The 24,219-nt window shown below is 32.6% G+C and overlaps 1 protein-coding gene across 2 annotated transcripts in view; it reads right to left on the bottom strand.

Moving 5' to 3' along the window:
• The window catches only part of sona (sol narae metalloprotease), a 130,210-nt gene that overhangs the window by 70,866 nt on the left and 35,125 nt on the right, over positions 1 to 24,219 (bottom strand). For both annotated transcript variants that reach the window (XM_090116027.1, XM_090116026.1), the window contains exon 2: positions 71 to 167. In XM_090116027.1, the coding sequence (XP_089972153.1) occupies positions 71 to 160 (90 nt within the window). In that variant the 5' untranslated portion in view covers positions 161 to 167. The remainder of the gene's footprint in view (positions 1 to 70; positions 168 to 24,219) is intronic.

The raw sequence follows: 24,219 nt of genomic DNA, 5'->3' as shown, positions 1-24,219 counted from the left end.
ACAATTACAAAGAAAAACTGCATCAATATACCTAACGTAAAGAAACGGTTTAAAATCCGTTAAAACTTACCTTAGTATTTAGGGAATGTGCTGTGAAGAAGGAACATAGGAGGACTACGGTGGACAGCCACGGGACCGACACGCTGGGCGTCGCTTCCATTGTGGAGCTGGAAATAAAGAATATTATTAGGAAAAATATCACTAGTCACTACATAGTATAAAACAATTGTTTTATCTGTCCCTATCCATACTAATACATATTATAAATGCGAAAGTAACTCTGTCTGTCTGTCTGTTACTCAATCACGCCTTAACTACTGAACCAATTTGCGTGAAATTTGTATAGAGATATTTTGATACCCGAGAAAGGACATAGGCTACTTTTTATCCCGGGAAATAGGATAGTTTTTATCCCGGAAATCCCACGGGAACGGGAACCATGCGGATTTTTCTTTGACTGCGCGGGCGAAGCTGCGGGTGGAAAGCTAGTATATCTATATATCTAATTTAGGAACATTTAAGGTTCTTTTGTATAAATTTGTAGAAGATAAAATATAAAAAAAAAATTGTTTGATACGGTTCGGTAACACACGAACGAACAGACAGACAGATAGAGAAGTCTTAGTGATAGGGTCCTGTTTTACCCTTTTCATAAGGAACCCTACAAAGAGCAATAAAACCAATATCAAGACGGCATTTCATTCATAAACATTATAAACCGCTACACAACCAAATGACACTTAGTGCAAACACAAGCTAAAATTATTACTTTAATTAAACAATAAATTAAATACAATAAATTGTCTACAGCCTATCGCATTTATCTGCCTGCCCATTAACTGTCAAAACAGCATCATCTTGACCTCTCTGATATTCCGGATCTCCAGCATCCTATTCGTGACGAAGATGCAGTAACATTTAAATAAATGACCTGATTTTAATGAATGCATCTTCCTGCATTTGTGATATTTTATTCGCGTATTTACCTAGTATTTACCTAACGGTATGATTATCCTTGATTGGATAGATAAGTTCGATTCTTGTTTTTGTCTGTACCACATATAATAAAAGACTATTCATTGAATATTACGGTGGTCCTTGATAAGATCGATCAATTGTAATTTAGGCAACTGTCAAAACAAGCACAAATAACAAAAAAAAACTAACAAATATCAAGGCGAGATGAAGAAGGAAGAACGAACGCTCGACATTAATTAAAGAACTATCCTTATTATCTTCTTTAACTAAAGAATCTAAAGCTTTGGAGATTAAATTATTAATTAGTTTATAAATCAAAAACCATATTTATTATCAATCAGGTTATGAATCAGACGCAAAGTGAGTCAGATTAATACACTGATAGATAACCTGATCATTATTGAATTCTCAAACAATTACGATAAATATATCGACCCTACTTTTAATTATTATTTTAGCTCCACATTTACATATATGTACCTATATTATTTGCTTGATATTATTAACAAGAACAGAAACTAAGTCTGATTTTTTTTAATGTTTCATTCTGTTATTAAAATGGCGTATAATATTTATTTCATAATTATTTATCTAATAAAATATTGCTATAAAGTTAGTACATAATTATAATTATGTTTATTACTTCGAGTATTTATGATTGAAATACTCGAACGACTAAATGCTACCATTTAGTCATTCGAGTTTGTAAATAATATTATTTAACAATTTCATTAATATAAAAGACTATTTAAATAAAATTCTTATAGGTAGGCGAAGCCAGGTGATCCGCTAAATAATAATAAAATAAATATTTCCTAACATCTCATAAAATTACTTGGAACAAAATAAATAAATAAAGTATAAACCGCCCTGTTAAGTCCAAAACCAATATATCAATTAAGGCAATTAGCCTCCAGCAGTACAATTTATTCCTACCGGGAATCGAACCCGCGAACCCGTTGTGAATGGGTGGTCGATATTTATTTAATTATCGTTCAAAAATTTATTAATGAAGTCATATTATGTAATTAGAGCTGAACAACTTAATTATTATGTTCGTTGATTTTATATAATAACTAGCGGTCCGCCCCGGCTTCGCCCGTGGTACATATGAAAAATAGATGTTGGCCGATTCTCAGACTTACCCGATATGCACAGAAAATTTCATGAGAATCGGTCCACCCGTTTCGGAGGAGTATGCAGACTAACATTGTGACACGAGAATTTTATATATAAGATTAGACAATGTCGTATATATAATTATTAAAGTGAAACTTTTATTACATCGTCTCAAACTTTTTGGTCTGTGTAGCGCATGTCGCGTGTATCGCGGCTGCCGAGTAGGTATACCTACTCGGCAGCCGACCATCACGCGACATGCGCTACACAAAGCAGTGTTCGGAACCGTTCGAACAGTTTCACTTTTACCGTGGTTTCATAAAACCACACAACATTTTTGAATTACACATTCACATTTGAGAAATTATTGAAACTTTTTTTTGAAACATAAGTTCTTCTAAAGCCTCATTATATTAAAAAAAATTCAATGATAAATTAATTTTGTAAAACCATGTAAAGTATGAAATAATTTCAACTTACAACAGTATCTATATTTCGTCAACCAATTTCCAATAAATAAATGTAAATTCAACTTGTACATTATTTTATAATTACAACGGAATATTCATTTTACGCAGTAAATAAATCGTATTAAAAATATCTCATTTCATTAGCCCAATTCACGTCATTGTATAACATCTTATACTGCTACCTTAACTGCAGAGTTTATAAATAAAGTACAGACTTTTTACGAAATGAAAAAAGCACCATAGACTAATCATAAGCTACACTTAACAGGTCATTGCACTAAGTACAAAACAACAAGAATAATTCGCAGAAACTTACAGTATGCGCATAAGGTCATCACAATCACATCAAAAACGGGAAGAAAATGTCGCAAAATATTTAGTCATTCCTCTACCGACAACGTAAAAACTCAACACAATTTTGTTTGCAGTACAAATTTATAAAATCTTCACTTCAAAATACTTGTATAAAAGTTATGAAATCAACATTTTAATCAATAATTTACTCTACGAGTTGAAATGAACTGCTGTAATCTAACAACTTCCGAAAAATATAATAAGCGTCCATCAAAAATTATGATTAACATAAACTTTGTAGTTATTTGATAGAAACTTGAATTTATAAGCTTACTAGCTTTCCAACCGCGGCTTCGTCCGCGTTTTCAAAGAAAAACTCCCGCATAGTTCCTGTTCCCGTGTGATTTCCGGGATAAAACCTATTCTATGTGTTAATCCAAGTTACCCTCTATATGTGTGCTAAATTTCATAGTAATCGGTTCAGTAGTATTTGTGTGAAAGAGTAACAAACATACACATACACATCCATCCTTACAAACTTTCTCATTTATAATATTTGTAGGACTAGTAGGATCCGTATGAGTGTGTACACAAGAATGCAAATGTAGTCATATTTTTTAAATACTTAAAAAGTATGGATTGCAATCTCTTCGCAATGGACAAGCGACTTTACCCTTACCGGTTTATGTTATTGTAGGGGTCACTTTAAATGTCTATTTTCCCTATACAAAACGTGAAAATAAACAAGAAACAGGTGTGACTTGATGGAAAGATAAAAACGCTATAAAATTATAGCAAACGATGACGCATGGTTTATCTTCACACGTATTTTTATTTTATTTTACGTCACTTTTAAAAGCGAGTTAGGTGAGATTTTTGAAAACGTCATATTAAATGAAAACTGAAGAATCTGCATTAGTAATTAAGATACTAAAATCGTGTTTTGAAACGTCTTTTAAAACTGATATGATGTTAACAGAGTAAGCATTATCGGAAAAAGACATGATACCTAAGATATATCTATGTGCTTATCCACACTATAATCTGTCTCTCTACCAAATTATATTCAGATCCGATCCGCTGTTTTTGTGTAAAAGAGTAACAAACATACATTCATCCTCACAATTTTTCGCATTTGCAATATTAGTCGGATTATTACGATCCTTGCATTCTATTAAAATAAATAAGTATCAATTTCAGCTAACAACCATAAATACCAATAACACATGCACATGAAAAATTACGCAATGTGTCAAAATCAGTCGTAATTCGACACCAATTTATTACAGAGATGTATTATTAAGAATGTCAAGTATTTCCGCACTCGTAAAGCCTTAAATTTTACGGTAAAACCCGATACATGCTGTGAACGTTCTTACGAATGTTTCTCAGTAAATATACATTTAATAAACAGTATCGTATATTCTCGTTATTGTTTGAAGTCATCTTACGTGGCTAAAGGAAAAATTTAAAACGACATTAAAAACTACAAATATTTAACTTTTTTATGTTTTTTCCTTTGGTTTTTATTTGCGGCGGCTTTACGGACAATAAGAAGTTAAAGTAGATATTATTTTACAATACTGCGAACAATTTTTTCCTTCTTTGTTACATAATTTATACTTTAAAATGCCCTAAAAATCAAGCAATGACTAATTTCTTTAATAAATTAGCAAAATGTTCTATATAAATAAATCATTTTTCTTCGATCGCTCGTTTAAAATGACATTATTATTGGTACTTCAATAAAGATGTTAACTGTATAAGGACATTCACACAACTAAAAACAGTTTTTCTTCATGCACTTTAAAAGTGATCATAAAACGTGTTTTTATCAATATTTAACATATTAGAACGAAATCAATCATACAATATTCACAGTCAATATAGTTTACGCAGGAAATTGGATAAATAAACTAACATTACTCTTATAACTCATGTAGAAAGGCATTTTATCTAGGTTGGATAATGAATTGGATAGCTATAAAGTACGGTGCCGCCGCCCCCAGTTTTTATTTTACATTTTATATTATTATTATGGTTACATTGTTTTTTTTATTATAATTCATTCATGAAGCAAACTAACCACTATTATCCAGGTTAATTCATTTATCTATTCTACTATATAAAAATAAGTCGGGTTTTCCTTCCTGACGCTATAACTCCAGAACGCACCAACCGATTTCCACGGTTTTGCATTCGTTGGAAAGGTCTCGGGCTCCGTGAGGTTTATAGCAAAGAAAAGGTGTCTCTTGTGGCGAAACGGAGTTCACCCGGTTTGCTAGTACCTTATAATTAACATGCGACATGCGATGCGACAACAATCAACATTTAATTATGAAAGTTTTTACCAAACTGTTTCAGTGATTACAGAGTTAAAACGGAGTTCAAATACACATCCATACAGATAATATAACCCGTGTAAAACTAATACATTAATCGTTTAATTATACTTAATTGATAATAATTATTTACAATTATATTTTACAGTGGCATTTGATAAACAGCATCGGAAAGCTTGGACCAAGGCGAGTTGGCTCATTTATGTTATTCCTCTTTGCATCTTCCTGATTAAATTAATTTATAGATAGATTTAAATACATTATTTCCGTGAAAATGAAACATAAAACAATTAGCGAAACTGATGCTTATTGTGTGATAGTTTACTATACTTAGGTTAAGCTTTACTTCGTGCTTTAAGCTCTACTTTTCAGTGCAAATAAATAGGAATGAACAAATAATTAATTAAACAATTTGAATACTAAAGTTCTAATAGACCTTCTCGTAGCAGTTAGCTATCGAATACGTTCTTCTATACCTGGCTTAAATCTTCAGGCATCAGAAATTAGATGGCGAATAGACCAGAAAGAATCACAGAAGATATTGTTGACATAATACATAATATGTATAAGAAAGAACATTCTAGAACCAGAAGACTATTAAAGTACATTTATTAACACGTACTCCCAACTAACTCAGGGCATAGTTTTAAAACTTCTAAACGCTGTACAAAAGTTTGTTTACCCATATTTACGTTGAGCCACGCAGCAATGCATGGGTATAATTATTTATTTAAAATACCGTGGGGTCAAACATTTCGCAAATCGGATATATTGACGCAACACAGCGTTCGCACGGTGTGGTTGCAATATGAATTTTTGTAACGTTTTATTTGTGTATGCAGTATGATGCAACGAGCCATCCACTGTGAAACCAATCGTTTCTTCATTTTGTAGAAACAATAATTTATAATACAGGATTGGTTTTGGGATGAAATTGATTTATAGCGTGATTATTATATTGTTTGTTGTTAGCAACGAGCTGAATACCACACTACTTAGAACAGTCAATCGTATATTTTTATTTATTTATTGGATGATAGATGAATATAATTCGATTTACATTCGTTCAGTGATGAGGTAAGACCTGATTTTATACTTTGTCTGAGAAAGTTATATGACACATGATATATTTATACGGTGAAATATAGAGACCAAAATAAGAAGACGAAGGTTTAATCATATCGCTTTATTTAGCTTGAAGTTTGAAGCGATACTATTGGTTATTTACAAACAAATTCCTCGCTAGTCGCTACACATCCTCGGTGGAAAAGCACCCTTAACAAAGAATGTGGTATAATAACGATATGCTCAATGAATAACGATTTAACTTCCAAAACAAATTGATGGCAATATTAAAACTCACCGAAAAATACAAGCGCGTTAATTTTAACCGTAATGCAGGTGATAATTATGAAGATACAAACAAAGTTATAGTGCTCTTCAATTAGCATGAAATTCGGTTTTATCACTACAATTACAATCTTGTAAAGAAAATTACACCTTAAATTAAGAAAGTTAAGGTTCAAATTACGTTTTTGAGTTTTGAAATTCAACCGTATAAGATTTAACAAATAAAATAAACCAGTGATGTGATTTTTTACATTACCATAATCGAATTACTCTCCACAATTTAATAAGCAGTGGTTAAGTTGAAATTTGATACGAGAGTAAATTCTTGGAATCGGTACGCATAAAATATTAAGCTCAATGAAGAATAATGTCAAAGAAATGGAAATGAGCAGACGCGCAAATATTCATGCGAAGTAAATCAAATCGGGAATGTTTTTAAGAATTAAGTAACTTTTGGAACAACTGTACTGTGTGATTAAAATGTTATATTCTTACAAAGAAGATGTTATTTACCTTATGATACCAAACATAAAGCCTTTGCAAGACCATATCTTTGTTTCCTAGTAGATATTTAGAACTAGCTGTGGCCCTCGGTTTTACCCGCATTGCTTCGCTCCTGTTGGTCTTAGCGTATAGCCTATAGCCTTCCTCGATAAATGGGCCATCTAACACCGAAAGAGTTTTTCAAAGTAGTTCCTGAGATTAGCGCGTTCAAACAAACAAACTCAGTAAGAGCCATCAAGAAAATTCTTTGACTACCGCTTTCACACAGATAGACAGAAAGAAACATGACAAGTCACAAATGATTAAAAATCTTCACATTATGCAGCGGTTTATTCAAACATTTCGTAGATATATAAATAACAAAGACCTTGAGTAGTGATTGTCTATGGTGAAAAATTTAACGTTGTTTATTACATAATACGTGCGAAGTTTTACCAATCGGAGACCCCCTACTGTTAGCATTAAACGAATGTTGACCTGCTGATAAAATTCCTGATTTCCCGTTATGTAGCAAAGACAATTTATATTCCTGAGTTCGCGGGAATAAGTTTAGAGCGTGGAATAAGTGTTCATTGAGAAATTTCGGTTATTTGAACTTATGTAGCAAGTTCAAATATCAATGGAATTTTTTGCTGAGGAAATTGAGGTGATTTGTAGATTGGAAAATAGTACAAACCTAGTTTTAAAGATTAGTAAGAAGAATTCTAATTAGAACGGAATCTAAAATAACAAAGCTCATGAAACTACAAGCAAGACTTTACATTAAATAATATCAAGTTTATGAAATAACATCAAGGGTTAGAAAAGGGGAAATAATAACTTACCAAAAGTGGTTGATATCGATTATCTTAAACGTACAAAAACATACAAAATTATTAATACAATAAAACATACTATTATTAATTATTATTGCACTACCCATTTATTTTATTTTATACTTTTTCCTCAACTGTACCAAAGGATTGTCTGGAAGAAATCGCTCTAAAGCGATAAGACCGGCATTTGTACTTAGTTTAAGCTATATTTAAGTGTCTGTATTTCTTTTTTATTCTCTTTAAGTGCAATAAAGAATTTATAAATAAATAAAAAAATAAAATTAACATGAATGTTGACTTTAGAACCTCCTTATTTAAAGTCGGTAAAAACAAAAGCATCACGTTTAATACTTTCTTACAAAGAAAGCTATTATTTGAGATTCCATACACAAATGTTACGAAGCTGAATATATTATATCGGTCACTTTACACCGTTTGAATCCTAATTGTTATATTTGGTTGTAAAAAACTTTCTTCAAGTGGACATCAGGTGGAAAATGAAAGTGCTTGCGAAATATTACCTAAAATGGTTTTGTTTTCCTTGTTTTGGTTTTCAATTGTTATTTACTTCTAGATAGATAAAACAAGGATAAATCTATAGTCTATTTTACGATATAAAATGGGGTATTTTGCATTTATAACTTGAAATTGTATAGACTACATTTAAAATGAATAAGATTGCTTGAAATGTTGTTAAGTATCTAATTTATCACACTAGCAATAAATTGGATGTTTCATTTACAAGAAGGGAGGTATTGCAAATCAGCTTACAAGTCACATGACAATATTAAACTAAAGACCATACGAAAAACTTGTACATAAACAACCAATTATAACATAAATTATTATATTCAAATACAATCTCGAACCAGTTAACATTCATCATCCTAATGCATTTTTTATACAAACTAACAGCAAAGAGAAATTACAAATTACGTTTTGACATTTAAATTGCGCGCCAAAATGTCACCACAGATTGACTAGAATCGCGCGTATAAATTAAGTTGACCTTGAACTTTTTTATTCATTTGCTCACACACTGGCCGTTCACTATTTTGACCAATAAATACAGATTATGCTCAAATATTCTAAAGATATATTCAAATTGGATTGCGTCTAATTTAAGAAGGCTTGTTTAGAAGTAGATAGAAAAAGAAGTGGCACAGATAATGAAATTCTAAACTCAAAAGTTATACTGGCCTTAAACTAAGTACATAGCTTTTGAAAAATATAAAACTTTACAAAAAATATTAACTTTATAATATTTATCCAGTTTATTAATTTTCTAGTTCGTTGTATACATAATCTACTTTTAGTTTTTACTAACACTAATCTAAAGTAGGTTTTAGGACCTACTTTAATTAGATCAGACTTAAAATCCGCAGACTTAAGAGTTTACAAAAAGTAACATTATTTATATCGATACCTACATAACGTAACAGCAGTAACATTACGTCAATCGATTTCCTATTACTTAATTATCTTCAAACACGCTTTACTGACTCCTACAATTTTGCGGAAAAGACATTTAGTCGTACTAAATGTTTATTAAAGAGTGGCAAAACGTTTACACACTGCGCGGCGTGATAATTTGGAAAAAAACATTATCTAAGAACATTTTTATATACAATCAAAGTTTTTATTTTCTGCATTTTAAGAATTTCTAGTTATTAGCTTTTTGTCGATTATTTTATTTAGATTTTCGATGCACCGATTTAATTTCGATACTTCCATTTCGATATACCTATTTATCAAGTCTGTAATATCATTCAAAAGCTTACCCTACTTATTCTAAGTTTCATACCACATACTTCCCGTTTGTTCCATATCTTCATATCCACAACTACATACATCTCTCAAACGTTCATCGAATACCAATCACTATAACATCCATTGAATCAATACCCAATAGGCTTGGATATCACACCACAGTGGGTAAACTTGACGCAACACCCACGTGGTATTGGAAACGTGCTATTAACGTTTCTGTAACACCTTTATACATTTAACAAGGCGATGATAATGACGGGCGTGTTATATTTACATCTATATCTATACGTATATAGTCATACAGTATACTTATTAGAGTCTGTACTTATAAATAAGATTTTATATGAGGAGGGTTATAGTAGTCTAGAAATACTGTGGTACAATTTGGCAAACATTTATTTATTAAATAAGACTTCTTCTAGAAGCACTTTTGAATCGTCATTATCATTCCGTTTGACTATAGCTGTTAGTGATGTGTATGAAAATAGGTGTATAGATATTAGATACATATAGATATTACTAGTTAAGTGGTCCGCCCCGGCTTCGCCCGTGGTACCTACATGTTTAAACTATCCTATCTCTCAAGTTGGATCGAACTGCACATGGTGTGCGAATTTTATTATAATCGGTTAAGTGGTTTAGGAGTCCATTGAGGACAAACATTGTGACACGAGATTTATATCAAAATTTATATATATTAGAAAGATAATGTGACAGACCCAAGAAATTTTAAAAATCTTCACAGAATACATATATGGAAGTTTAGATAGCTTTGTGTACTAAAATTAATGTAGTTTCGACTCTAGTCAAGTAATTGCATTATAAAAAAAATGTGTGCTTGTACTAGTGTACACACGTAAGAAGTGAAACTTCTTTATGACCTTATTTTTCAAAAAATAATTTACTAGGTACATACATATATGCAACTTTACAGAAATACGTCAATCACGCGTGGTAGGGATAAAAACAAGATGGCGCGTAACGGAAAAATGTTACACTAAATTTTTTCCAACCCCGATAAAGAAGTTTCACTTCAATAACAAATAAAAATATTAACTACAATAATATTGACTTTAAAAGCTTGCAATATAACTAAGCCTACATAATCCTACATAGATTTTACAAACTCTATTTGAAATGTAAACATTGCTTTGGCATTATTTGTGAAGAACATACGGTAAGGTCACATTACTTTTTTGTATGTTTGCATTATCTAATACTACGTACCTCATACCTGCTTGACATGACGTAAAGGATATTATGACAATACCGATTTAGGCAGAAAATTATAACATGTAAATAGTTCATACCTACCATCTAGGTACCTTCACAGAACCTTTACTACAAAGTTATAAAAAAATTCTACATACACACTTGCAAAAATTTCCATGAATAAAATAAGTAAGTTAATAGTTTGAGATATGTTTTCCACTATATCATAGTTTATTAGCGGTCCTCCAAAACGGCTTCACCGATTTTTATGAAATTTTGTGTGCGTATCTAAGTCTGAGAACCCAACAACATCGATTTTTCATATCCCGAAGTGATGAGAGTAAGGCAGAACAACGTTTGCCGAGACAGCTCGCATTATTTCAAATGTAGAAAATATAGAGAAAGCCTCTACATAAAACATATATTGCATTTATTACATAAATTCTCCCAAGAACAAAGAAATGGGCGTCACGAATATCTCTAGATGCAACTACATTCATAGAAATATTACTTCCAAACAATTATCTAGTAAAATTAAAGTAATACAGTTTAGAAAGCGCAAATAAAGTAATTATAATGTAATTTAGACCGCAAAGTAGACCTTAAAACCTCAATTTTGAACATTCTTCAATTACGCTATTAAATAAAGAGTTATGATTATTATTATTCTAAACTAACGACGCATCCTGGCTTCGCTTGTTAAAAGTAACCAAGTCTTTGAAATCTACTTATGAATGCAATTTCATGGAATTGTGCACAGTGCATGTAACAAAATATCTTATTTTCAAACAAGATTAAATTGTTAACAAAATAATTTACCGCGTGCATTCGTTAATCAATTAGTACCTACTTAGCTACATATTTGTTTAAGCTATGTAATGTATTCATTATTTTTGTAAAAAAACATGCATTTATAACGTTGCCGTATTTATCCATCTTGATTTTAAGAATAATTGTAAGTATTATTAATTTTTTGAATATTTTTTCCATAACGAGAGTTCAAATCAAGTCAAACTGACCGCGACGTATCCTTCGATCAAAATCTGCTCATCAAGAAACTGTATCTTTCCATAAATTTGACAAAACATGCATCAAAGTAAGACCGTCTTCTAGGAAGATGTACATATGTTTATGTGTACATGTTAAATCACAGCGCATATATTAACAGTGTGTGCCTTCAACACTATATTGCCCAACAATGGCTTTTGTAAGCGAACTTGACTTGACGCTAATGTATGCATTTCTTAATATAACATTGTTTTAGAACGCACACATGTACACAGCGAACATACAAACAACACACACATGCACACAAACACCACGCACACATGCAGACTACACCCACTGTACGTGAATCCTGTAATTAGTTGCGTAGACGCAGATGAGAATGACTGAGTTGTGCTTATTTCAAATACTAATTTAAAAAGCTTTTTTTTCAAATGTTTTAAAGAAGAAAAAGGTAAGATAGAAAATATGATAGTGGATAGAGGTCTATATATGTAGTTTAAACTAATTCTATAAATTCATAGTAAGTAATTAGTAATTCCAGGAATATCGGTAAAACAATATGTACAGTGTACACTGCATAGTTCCTAAAAAAATCGAATAACCTTGATTAAGGCAAAATTCGGTAAAACTGTACATTATAGGGCGTGGAATTTGGGGGTAGTGGGGGGTGGAGAGAGGGGGGGTGGGTACTAGGAACTTCCCCTGTAAAGGGGGGGGCGCGAAAATTAATAGTTTTCGAGATATTTACAAATTAAGTTTTGGTCCGCCTAAAGCAAAGGGGGCGCAAAGTAAGGACTTAGAAAATTTTTGATCTAAAGTGAAAATTGTATAGGAATCATAAAATACATAATTTTTATTCAAAACGCTAAAATAAGCATGTTTTATAAAAAAAACTTTTTCTCTAAAATAAAAAATGGCCGAGATATTCGCCCTCAAAGATTGATGATAAAACCTAACCTAACCCTTTCCCTATCTCCTCATGTCTTTTTTATATTGTCTCAGACACTGCCTTAGCTCCGGCGCTACGGGAAGTGCAGCCCTTCCGCCCTTGCGTGACAAAGCACGGTCGCCCGTACTCCACTTCGCAGCTTCAGCTTATTGGTCGCCTTCGGCGACCAGCCTCAGCCGCTCCGCTCCGCACGGCTCCCGAGCTTTGTCACGGCGGGCGAGGGCTGCTCTCCCTCCGCGCCTCCGGCTTTTTACATACACTCTAGGGGTAGGGCAAACAAGACCACGTGGAATTCGGGGTTGACAGCTTCGGTTCTGTGGCAAGTCTTATGGTAATGCAATGCTTATTTTAGCGTAACGTTTTTTAGCTAGATTCGGACTTTCGCAGCTTAATATTGAATACATAATATTCCATCATTGAAAAAATTTACATTTTACAATCCGTCATGTATCTTGGTAATTATCAAGTTTAGAGAAAAGTTGCCCCAACAAAACATGCTTTTATTAGCGTAATCTTTACGATAAAACAATAATAAATAGGTGTTATAATGATACCAACTCCATCAAAAATTTTCTAAGTCCTGCGCCCCCTTTGCTTTAGGTATTTTTTTCCAGTTCCACATTGATCTGAAGCAATTAATATTAATTATTACTTTAATACAATAATAGTTTTCAATACTAGTAATATTGCATTAGCTCTTTGATTTGAAATATGACAGATTTAATGTAATAGACATTAGTATGACCTGTAGTTTTTTTTTTGTTTGAGTGGGAATCGCCCTAAAGTCGCTTCTGGCACTCGCCGGCCGCTGCCGCGGCACGCTCGCTTCGCTCGCTCGGCTCGTGCGGCAGTTCAAATGTTAACCTAACACGCTCGTCGCTTCGCTCCTCGCTACCTATTTGTATGCTAAAAGTAAAAGTTTAATAGTTTTGTACAGTTTTAGGGCTTAACAGGAGTACGCACGAAACGATCTCGACTGAAAGGTGGCAAACGAACGGTAACTGAAAATGACGTCGTTATTGTTTTGTTCCACGGTACAAAGCGTACAATTAATATTGGACAGCGCTAGTCGTCAGCTAAACGGATGAATAAAATAAATTAGTCGTCCGATTACCGGATGAATAAAATAATTTAATCGTCCGATAACATCTATTTATCTATATAGTTAGGTTATCGGGGTTTCTTTAGAGAACTGCCGCACGTATTATAGGTTTTTTGTGGGGGGAGGAGGGCACACGTAGGTATTTGATTTTTTTTTGCGCGTCGACGGAGCCCCGCTTCGCGGGGCTCCTATTTCTGTGTAGTTTTTTTTTAAAGAAACCTAACCTAACCTAACCTAACGGCTAACCTAACCTAAACTAGATTTTTTTTTGCGCGTCGACGGAGCCCCGCTTCGCGGGGCTCCTATTTCTGTGTAGTTTTTTTTTTAAGAAACCTAACCTAACCTAACCTAACGGCTAACCTAACCTAACTTGATTTTTTTTTTGCGCGTCGACGGAGCCCCGCTTCGCGGGGCTCCTATTTCTGTGTAGTTTTTTTTTAAAGAAACCTAACCTAACCTAACCTAACGGCTAACCTAACCTAAACTAGATTTTTTTTGCGCGTCGACGGAGCCCCGCTTCGCGGGGCTCCTATTTCTGTGTAGTTTTTTTTTTAAGAAACCTAACCTAACCTAACCTAACGGCTAACCTAACCTAACTTGATTTTTTTTTTGCGCGTCGATGGAGCCCCGCTTCGCGGGGCTCCTATTTCTGTGTTGTTTTTTTTTAAGAAACCTAACCTAACCTAACCTAACCTAACCTAAAGGCTAACCTAACCTAAACCTAACCTAACGAATTGAGGGTGAATATCTCCGCCATTTTTGATTTTAGAGAAAAGTTGTTCCTATAAAACATGCTTATATTAGCGTTATCTTTACGATAAAACAATAATAAATAGGTGTTAAAATGACACCAACTCCATCAAAAGTCCTGCGCCCCCTTTGCTTTAGTCCAACCCAACTAGCTTTAGTGTTAAAAGGTTATCTAGTAATCCGAATAATCGGACGATTAAATTATTTTATTCATCCGGTAATCGGACGACTAATTTATTTTATTCATCCGTTTAGCGGACTACTAGACACTTTGATTAATATTTTTGTTAAATTATAAATTGCGAATATTAATAATTTTATTTTATTTAATCTATTTTACAAAAACTATACTTAATAATAATTATTTTTAATGTTGTTGTTAAAAAATATACAAATTTCATAAATAAAATTTAAATTATAATAGTTTTTTTGTTAGATAGAAATGTTTTACCTGAAATGAAACGCGTTTGACAATCGCTGTAGGTCAATTTGACACTGTCATAACAGTAAGTTCGCGTTTCAAATATAAAATGGAGTAAAATTTTCCGATTTTCAAAAATTCGTGACTCAAAAACAAAAAGTTTTCGCGCTGTGAAATTTCAGATTTAGGTTCCATAGGACAATAGCTAACCACAAAAAAAATTACGACTCTCAACTCCACGCCCTATAATGTACAGTTTAGCCCAAAATTCGACGAAATACTTACTTATTAAAATACGTGATCTTAATTTTGAAAAGAGTTAAAAATCATCGAGGCTATATATTCACCTTTGTTTATCTTTTGATAAAACTCCAAAATGCATTATTTCCTGCCATTTTCCTGCTTTGCCTGTTGAACTTATAAAACTATTACTTGTAATACCTATTGAAGAAAATAATCTATACTAATATTATCAAGCTGAAGAGTTTGGTTGTTTTTTTGGACAAGTATTCCGACTTGAAAAGTTCTTTCTGTGTTAGTTAGCCCATTTATCGAGGAAGGCTATGGGCCATATATCATCACACTAAGACCAACAGGAGCGGAGCACTGCAGGTAAAACCGCGGGCACAGCTAGTATGATATAAAATGAGGAATACGTACACATAATCTGGACCGAATGCAACTGTCTCTAGAATTATACTATTCTAGCAAATTTTTATATAATTAAATTTTATATATTATTTTATTAACTCAATGATAAATTTCACACTTTAATACAAATTCATCTGTAAATATCTATTTCTACAAAAATGTCATTTCTATCCATAATAAATACTTACAGATAATAAATACTTAGGCATTTAAAGAATTCAATCGATCCATTTAGGTTTTATTCGCTAATCGATTACCATGTATTTATAATGGTTTCATTTATAATTTTTAAATTTAATTTAAATATTCTGATTCGCGATTTCTGTTACGTAAAATACTTATTTAAAAATACAAACGCGACATTTATAAAGAAGTAATATTTAATCCCACCAAAAACATTTTCATGTAAAATGTTGCCAAGACGAGCCCATATGACTCGCACTGTCAAAAAGTTATCAGATCTCATGTAGAGCCAAGCTTCTAACACTACACGCCCTAACTCTACAAGGCCTAACTTCACAAACTCTACACCTTAGTCAAAATATGTGGCTTGGCCATTTCGCTACATTCACATCGGCGTAAGGTGAAAAATTAATTCACTGTTCATTACTTTTGTGTTATACGATAGTTTTTTTAGTAACGAACGGCCAAGCCACATATTTTGACTAAGGTGTAGAGTTTGTGAAGTTAGGCCTTGTAGAGTTAGGGCGTGTAGTGTTAGAAGCTTGGCTCTACATGAGATCTGATAACTTTTTGACAGTGCGAGTCATATGGGCTCGTCTTGGCAACATTTTACATGAAAATGTTTTTGGTGGGATTTCATTTCTTTTTGTAAGTTATTTGTAACAATTTTTTTTTATTTTTAGCTACTGTGTGGACGTAAGAGGCAGGAGACGTTCGCAACACTTCTATTCATTCATATTTATATGATTTGATCTGAAGTATATGTCTCAATAATCAATATATGTTGATTAAATTTTTATTTTTTTTTAACAAGGAATACCTATACATATTATATATATCTAGGGGAACCAAGTTTTAGATTATTAGATTAGACCTCTAGCGTCATCAAAATTTAATTTAAAATTACAGGTCTCATACAAACTCCCATCCCCTAGTTTAAGGGGTTGGGGGATGAAAGTTACAAGTTTTATAATTTTTTTGTTGTTTGTGTGCTAATACTAGCTTACGTACAAAATTTCAGCTTTCTAGGACATTAGGAAATACCCTAAGAATTTTGATGATCATCAGTGAGTCAGTGACGAAATTAGCGTTTTTTAGATATAAATAAAATCTGACGTATAAAAGCTAATGTAATTAAAACTTAATATGTTCAATAAGTCCGCTATTGACAATATATCCCGAAAATTTTGTTGATCTAGCATAATCCAAACCCAAGTTATGAGGGTTCAAAAAAACGTCGAAGCGCTTCGAGAAAAGGTAGGTAGTGCCCGTGCGCGTAGTCGCTTGGCTCGTCTTGGCGGGGGCACTACCGTGCCCCCAGATAAATTAATGCGTTTAAGATAAGATCAAGACTAATTTAAGATTTAAATAATACAGTGGCTTAATTTAGTCATATTAATAGACTACAAGCCCGCATAGGACAAAAATATGGGTCAAATGAACCAGCAGGGGACATATCTAGAACGATAGCAGAGCAAAAAATAATAAGATTCATCACTATGCCGTCACTTGTAAGCTGTCCAACTGAGTGCAGATGAGAATTGAAAAGTACAGGTAGACTCGGTAAATTTTGGTCATATATTTTTGTACGGCATTCTTAACCATCGATAGATCCATTAAAAATAATAAGAAACCGCTCAGTGCCGTACAAAAATGGTGGTCCACCAAGTCGGAATTTTTATTTAATTTCCGAGAGTTACCGGGGGTAAATTTGGTCATTTGACCATGTACGGCATCTGTGTCATACTATTGCTATACTGCTCTTAATCCATTATTCCGCAACGCCGTACAAAAATCATGGGGACAAGGGGAAAAAATCGAGAGTTGTAATCCCCTCTCTTTCCCCACTCCAGGGGGTCATTTGACACAACACGAAATAAATTTATTTTTAAAGTATTTTATACATAGATAATATTTTTTCATGTGCCGTACATTTTCGTTGGTTCAAAGGGGAAAAAATCTGAAAAAGAAAAAAATCCATATAACGAAATGTTTGCTTTATATTTTTATAATAAAATATAAATATACATTAATATTAAGAAGCTCGAGGTGGTTAATTATCACCTTGGAAAGTCGGAGTCAGGTGGAATGGACTCCGTTAAATTGATGAACTAATAAAAAAGCTATGAACGAAAAGATGCGAATTATATGCAATCAGCCCATGAATACAGGTAAAGTCACAAGCAAATGCTAGTAATATATACATATTCAAAATGTACACGTAAAGCGCTTTCAAATGATACCAAACAATGCATATTTATCTTAACTTTATTTTTTTACTCTGTATGTTTTGTCCGCTAGAGGGCGCCACATTAGATTTTGTGAAACCCCATATAGCCTTTAGCTAGCTGGTCGCTGGTTATCCAGTGAACAATTCAGACGCTTCTAATGATATGTCATTTGTCGAATTCTGATAAGTAGTTTAGAAGTTACGAGGGAATAGATGAACATACATACATGACCTGTAAACAACCATAACCCTCCTTTTGCTTTGCCGTAGTTGGGTAAGAATATGTTAATGCCGTACTGTATCAAATGGCCATAAAGCACCCTTAAAATTGTAGCTTTCGTCGCTTTCATCAGCCTAAAAGATGTGGTCTGCACAAAAATGTACGGCATCGTTTTTTCCTAATTTATCTATGTTAATACTATTTAAAACAACGGATAAAGTGTAGAAAACTATTATATTTCATTAATCTACGATGTTTAAACTTTAACAAAATTTCTGGTTTTGCATTTCTCTATAACTTTTTTTAGAACGGTTTCTTTTGAACGGCAATACTATACAACAATTGAATTTTACAATATCATGTTAAAAAAAAAGTTCCCGTACAGGGTCAAATGACCTTACAGCTCTTTATATCAAGAATTCGATGAAATTAAGATGATTATTGGTATACATTTAAAAGAACAAATATTTTTTGACGGCATTGCTTTTAATAGTACTTTTGAGTGCTAGATAATGTTTTGGAACCGAAGCCGTACTTAGTCAAATGACCCCCAGGAGTGGGGAAAGAGAGGGGATTGCAACTCTCGATTTTTTCCCCTTGTCCCCATGATTTTTGTACGGCGTTGCGGAATAATGGATTAAGAGCAGTATAGCAATAGTATGACACAGATGCCGTACATGGTCAAATGACCAAATTTACCCCCGGTAACTCTCGGAAATTAAATAAAAATTCCGACTTGGTGGACCACCATTTTTGTACGGCACTGAGCGGTTTCTTATTATTTTTAATGGATCTATCGATGGTTAAGAATGCCGTACAAAAATATATGACCAAAATTTACCGAATCTACCTGTACTTTTCAATTCTCATCTGCACTCAGTTGGACAGCTTACAAGTGACGGCATAGTGATGAATCTTATTATTTTTTGCTCTGCTATCGTTCTAGATATGTCCCATGGTGGTTCATTTGACCCATATTTTTGTCCTATGCGGGCTTGTAGTCTATAAATGTAAAGATTAAACTTTAACAGCCATGACGAACAACCTAGTTAAGGAAAACATAATACATAACAGAATATATCCGTAACAAATACTACCTACTTATAATTGTATGGACATATTTTTTTCAGTTTTTGTGACAAGAAAAGTATAGAAAAGCTCATTACTAAACGACCTACATAATATTATAATTTATAGGTAGCTTATTTTGTTAAGACCGCCTCCTTGGTACAGTGGTTGACGCGTGAGCGTAACACCGAGGGGTCCTGGGTTCGATTCCCGGTGGAGACGAAGAAAAAAAAAAGGTCTTGGTCTTGGTAGGACACAGAAGGCTGATCACCTACTTGTCCCTAAAGAAAATCGATCAGTGAAACAGATGTATAATGCATCTGCCCCTTACCCCACTTGGGGACATGGGACTTCACACTTTTATTTTGTTAAAAGTTCTAAGCAATTTTAAAAGAAGTATTTTAGTTAGATTTTCTAATAAATAAGCTACTAAGATAAGCTATTATGTAATACTAAGTTTATAGAAGGTTTATAATACTTTAGATGAAGAGTGTGTATGGTAGCCGATAATCTAACTATACATATTATTGCACGCCTCATAAGCGAAGCGTTGAGGTGGGTACTACTGTCACTTCGCGCAAAACATCTGATTTTTCAAACTTAAAATGTCTTTATGTATCATACATTGCACTTGTAAGATAATACATACACACACATATTAAGAAAAAACACTATTTTTAACGTTCATGATATTTTTGATGTCATTTTTGTTATTTAAACTAGTTAAAAAACAGTTTAAAAAAGTTCTGTCTTGGACGTCCGTGTGTCTGTATGTGCGGATCCTTTTTCTTGTTAACACGATAGCGACCGAAATACTTTACTAATCGAGTCTTTTTTTTTCTCTTACGCTTGAGTATGCTCAGGAATAGAACCCTTTCATTTTTCAGGGTCTGATTCGATGTGGTTTAATTGTTATTAAATAAACAAAAATAATAATTAATAAATATTTATTAAAAAAAAAATTATGAGGCGTGCACTTTTGGATTTTCCAAATTATTTTTCTATATTTAAAGCTCATCTTAGAATCTTAGTCACAAAAGCAAACACCGACATATCCATACTTATATTATAAATGCGAAAGTAACTCTGTCTGTCTGTCTGTTACTTAATCACGCCTAAACTACTGAACCAATTTGCATGAAATTTGGTATGGAGATATTTTGATACCCGAGAAAGGACATATAGGCTACCTTTTATTGCGAAATAATAATATGTACCACGGGCGAAGCCGGGGCGACCTCTAGTGATAATATAAAAAACAGTGAGTGCTAACTGCATTAATTCGGACTAGTTTTTATACGTTACCATGGTAACAGCTTCTAAATAGTGGTTATGAGATTGTTCGTCACTCATGCGCATAGATTCATCAATCCTCCTACTAAAAGAGCATATAATTGAAGTGAAACTTTTTCAGGCGCGTTGAGAGTAAAATTTCAAGGTCACGTCATGGCAATACAATCACGTCATGGAGTAAGGCGACGATTTTGGTATGCAAACATCCAAAGAAGTTTTACTTCTGACATGTGTGCTCGGCACACACGCTCTTCCTTGAAAAAGATGTCATAATGCTATGCGTTTATAAAATGACTCTATCGTTACTAAATACAAAGAATTCTCACCAATCATCAGGTTGGTATAATTGTTATTCTCTCCAATAAATAAATCATGATTTTAAATGCATTCAAAAGGCATATGAATAAGTTTTCTTCGCTCTATTGTGTGGTAGAAAGCATTGTCGTCATGATGCCTTGAACTATACCGCTATGGCCTTGTGAATGCGCCCTACTTTAATTAGAAATACATATACAATAGTAATGGTCATGGTTAGAACTAAATGAAATTGAACGAAATTTACTTAAAAAATGGTCTTAATTTTTTTTTTTAATTAACCTTCTCTATTTATTCATTTTTGAACTCCTCTATATAAATATACAATATACATATCGACTGGCCGGTTGGCTTGGTTGGTAGTGGCCCTGCCTTCCAAGCCAGAGGTCGTGGGTTCGATCCCCACTCGGGGCAAATATTTGTGTGATGAACATAGATGTTTGCTCTGTGTCTGGGTGTTAATTATCTATATAAGTATTTATTTAAAATGGTATATGTATGTTTATCAGCCATCTGGTTTCCATAACACAAGCGAAAGCTTAGTATGGAATTAGATCGTGCCGTGTGTGAAAATTGTCCCGAAATATTTATTTATTTATTTACATAAAGGGGATTTTGTTACAATTTAACACTAAAAAATAGAATAGTTAACTGCGGCCTTATCACTTAGCAGTAATCTCTATCAGGCAACTTGAATGAACTTTTAATTAACAACTTTTAACAAACAATAAATATTCTCATAAAATCAAATAAGCCACTCGATTTATATCATGCGGGGGAAACATAAAGAAAATAAATAAAGCTCTTTATTATCCAGGTTGTTATTAACATTGATGAAATCCAAGGGTCTTTGACTTGGCTAATGAATATTTATAATGTCGGTCTTCTCAAAGAAAGCTCTGTAAGTAATGACGTCATAGCTATACGTCTATAGAGAACTGAACATCACAACATGTTTTTCCTTTAGTCTATTAGCTTTTCATAGGTTTTTTACGTTTTAATACTATTATACTATGATTATTTTATTGTACTCTACTATTTTGAAGCTCTCAGCATATATTTCCTTAAATCTGTTAGTTTATAATAACAAATATAGATATATGTATATCGCTAGCTGTGCCGCGCGGTTTTACCCGCATTCCTCAGCTCCTATTGATCTTAGTGTGATGACGTATAGGCTATAGCCTTCCTCAATAAATGGGCTATCTAACACCGAAAGAATTTTCCAAATCGGACCATAAATTCCTGATATTAAGGTGTTCAAACAAACAAACTCTTCAGCTTTATAATATTAGTATAGATTACCTGGTTAATCAGGGCCCAATGGGAGTATATCTTTGCAACGCCTTTTAAAAACGCGTGGGCAGCATTCTGTCGACATGGTGTGGTAATACAAGATTGTCCTTTCATTATTGTGTTATATTTAGAAGCAACTCTATTTTAAATAAGCTTTATATTAGCGGTATAGATATAGGATTTTACTAAGATATTTTCAATATGTAATTTAGTAAATTAGTACGCATTTTGGTGTAAGTACGTGAGGTGAAAAACAACTACAGAAGGCAAATACGTATTTTAATGTAATTTAAATATTATGTTAATAGATAAACCAAAATTTAAACAACAATAAATATGTTTTTGGTTAATATATTTTTTCTCAAACATTCGTGATACATATATCGTCAAAATATGTATATTTAACATTGACCAAAGATAAAAAAGTAGAGCAAGGTCGTGAATAGCAAATTTTATGAACAAAAATTAAGAAAACCAATAAATTGTTTAAAAACTGTACCTAAATGATTTTCAATTAAACTCCGAAATATCAAAGAAGTTTAATAATTATTATTCTAAGGGCTGATTTTTCAATCCTTGGTTAAAAGTTAAAACTTATCCGTCCAATAAAGTATTACACGATAATATTAAAATGTCACCTGTAAACTATCAAATACAGGTAATTAGAATACATTTTTCAAATGGTAGTTTAATACGTTATTCAACGAATAAGTTTTAACTAAGGATTGAAAAATCAGCCCTAATAAGGTTGAATTGAAGTACGCTAACGTTCCTATTACCTTAAAGACCGTTAAAAGCAAAGATTATTAAATAAACAACAAACGATTAATTAATTCCATTTATAAAATTGTAATCTTATATAATTAACTATATCCCGTATCCATAGGCCGTAGTTCCGTTCAGATTAAGGCGTTTCACAACGACAATTCGTAACCAATAATTATTTAATTTTAAACATTTTATAATTTAACTAGCTTATTGCCCGCGGCTTCGCCCGCTTTGTCTAAAACCTAATAAATTATATACTTAAACCTTCCTCTTGAATCACTCTATCTATTAAAAAAACCGTATCAAAATCCGTTGCGTAGTTTTAAATATTTAAGCATACAAAGACATAGGGACAGAGAAAGCGACTTTGTTTTATACTATGTAGTGATATATTTCAAAAAGTACTGATTTATGTCAAAAATAAAGACTGGAAGTGCATTTAAAATAAACACAAGAAAAGTTCAGTCACGATCAAATAAAAAAAAAGTAATTAAGTATTCAAGATTAATAAGTAGATAAACTTTTATTGTTTGCCAATATATAATATTAAGCTAGACTTGTTTTTGTTGATTAAATAATATTATGTAAAGTTCAAACGGTTAATCAATATTCCAAAACTGGATTTTGATTGCATTTAACTTTATGTGAAAGGAAAACGCCGAATTTAGCAAAAATGCATAAATTTAGTTGTGTCATGTTATTTTGTTTTGTAAAAATTATATAGCTATACATTATTATATATGGTAATAAATTAAGTCCATATAAGAATGAGAAATTTAATAGTAGATAACGTATTATTACTTGATATTTTTTATTAAGCTACTTATTAGTCGGACTCTACCATCCGTGTTTACCTATTATAGATTTAACCGAGAAACATATTTTAAAACAATGTTTAAAACCATTACAAAAGCCTTTAAAACATCATATAGGTACCTACACATATTATTATAGTGTATTAAAAAGCCTTCAAGCACACAAACGTCTTATTAGTGTATAGACTTCATGGCGATTATAACATCATAATTGTACGAACGTCTCGTATGAAAAGCCATTATCATTACATCTGTCCCTAACCCACATGTGCACGTTGCGACAATAGGAAGTGTGT

This window comes from Colias eurytheme, chromosome 25 (assembly GCF_061535395.1).
Source record: "Colias eurytheme isolate Ceu_HAF_F1 chromosome 25, ilColEury1 Martin Lab GWU primary, whole genome shotgun sequence".
NCBI classification, from domain to species: Eukaryota; Metazoa; Arthropoda; class Insecta; order Lepidoptera; family Pieridae; genus Colias; species Colias eurytheme.
This window is presented reverse-complemented; position numbering and strand designations above follow the sequence as displayed.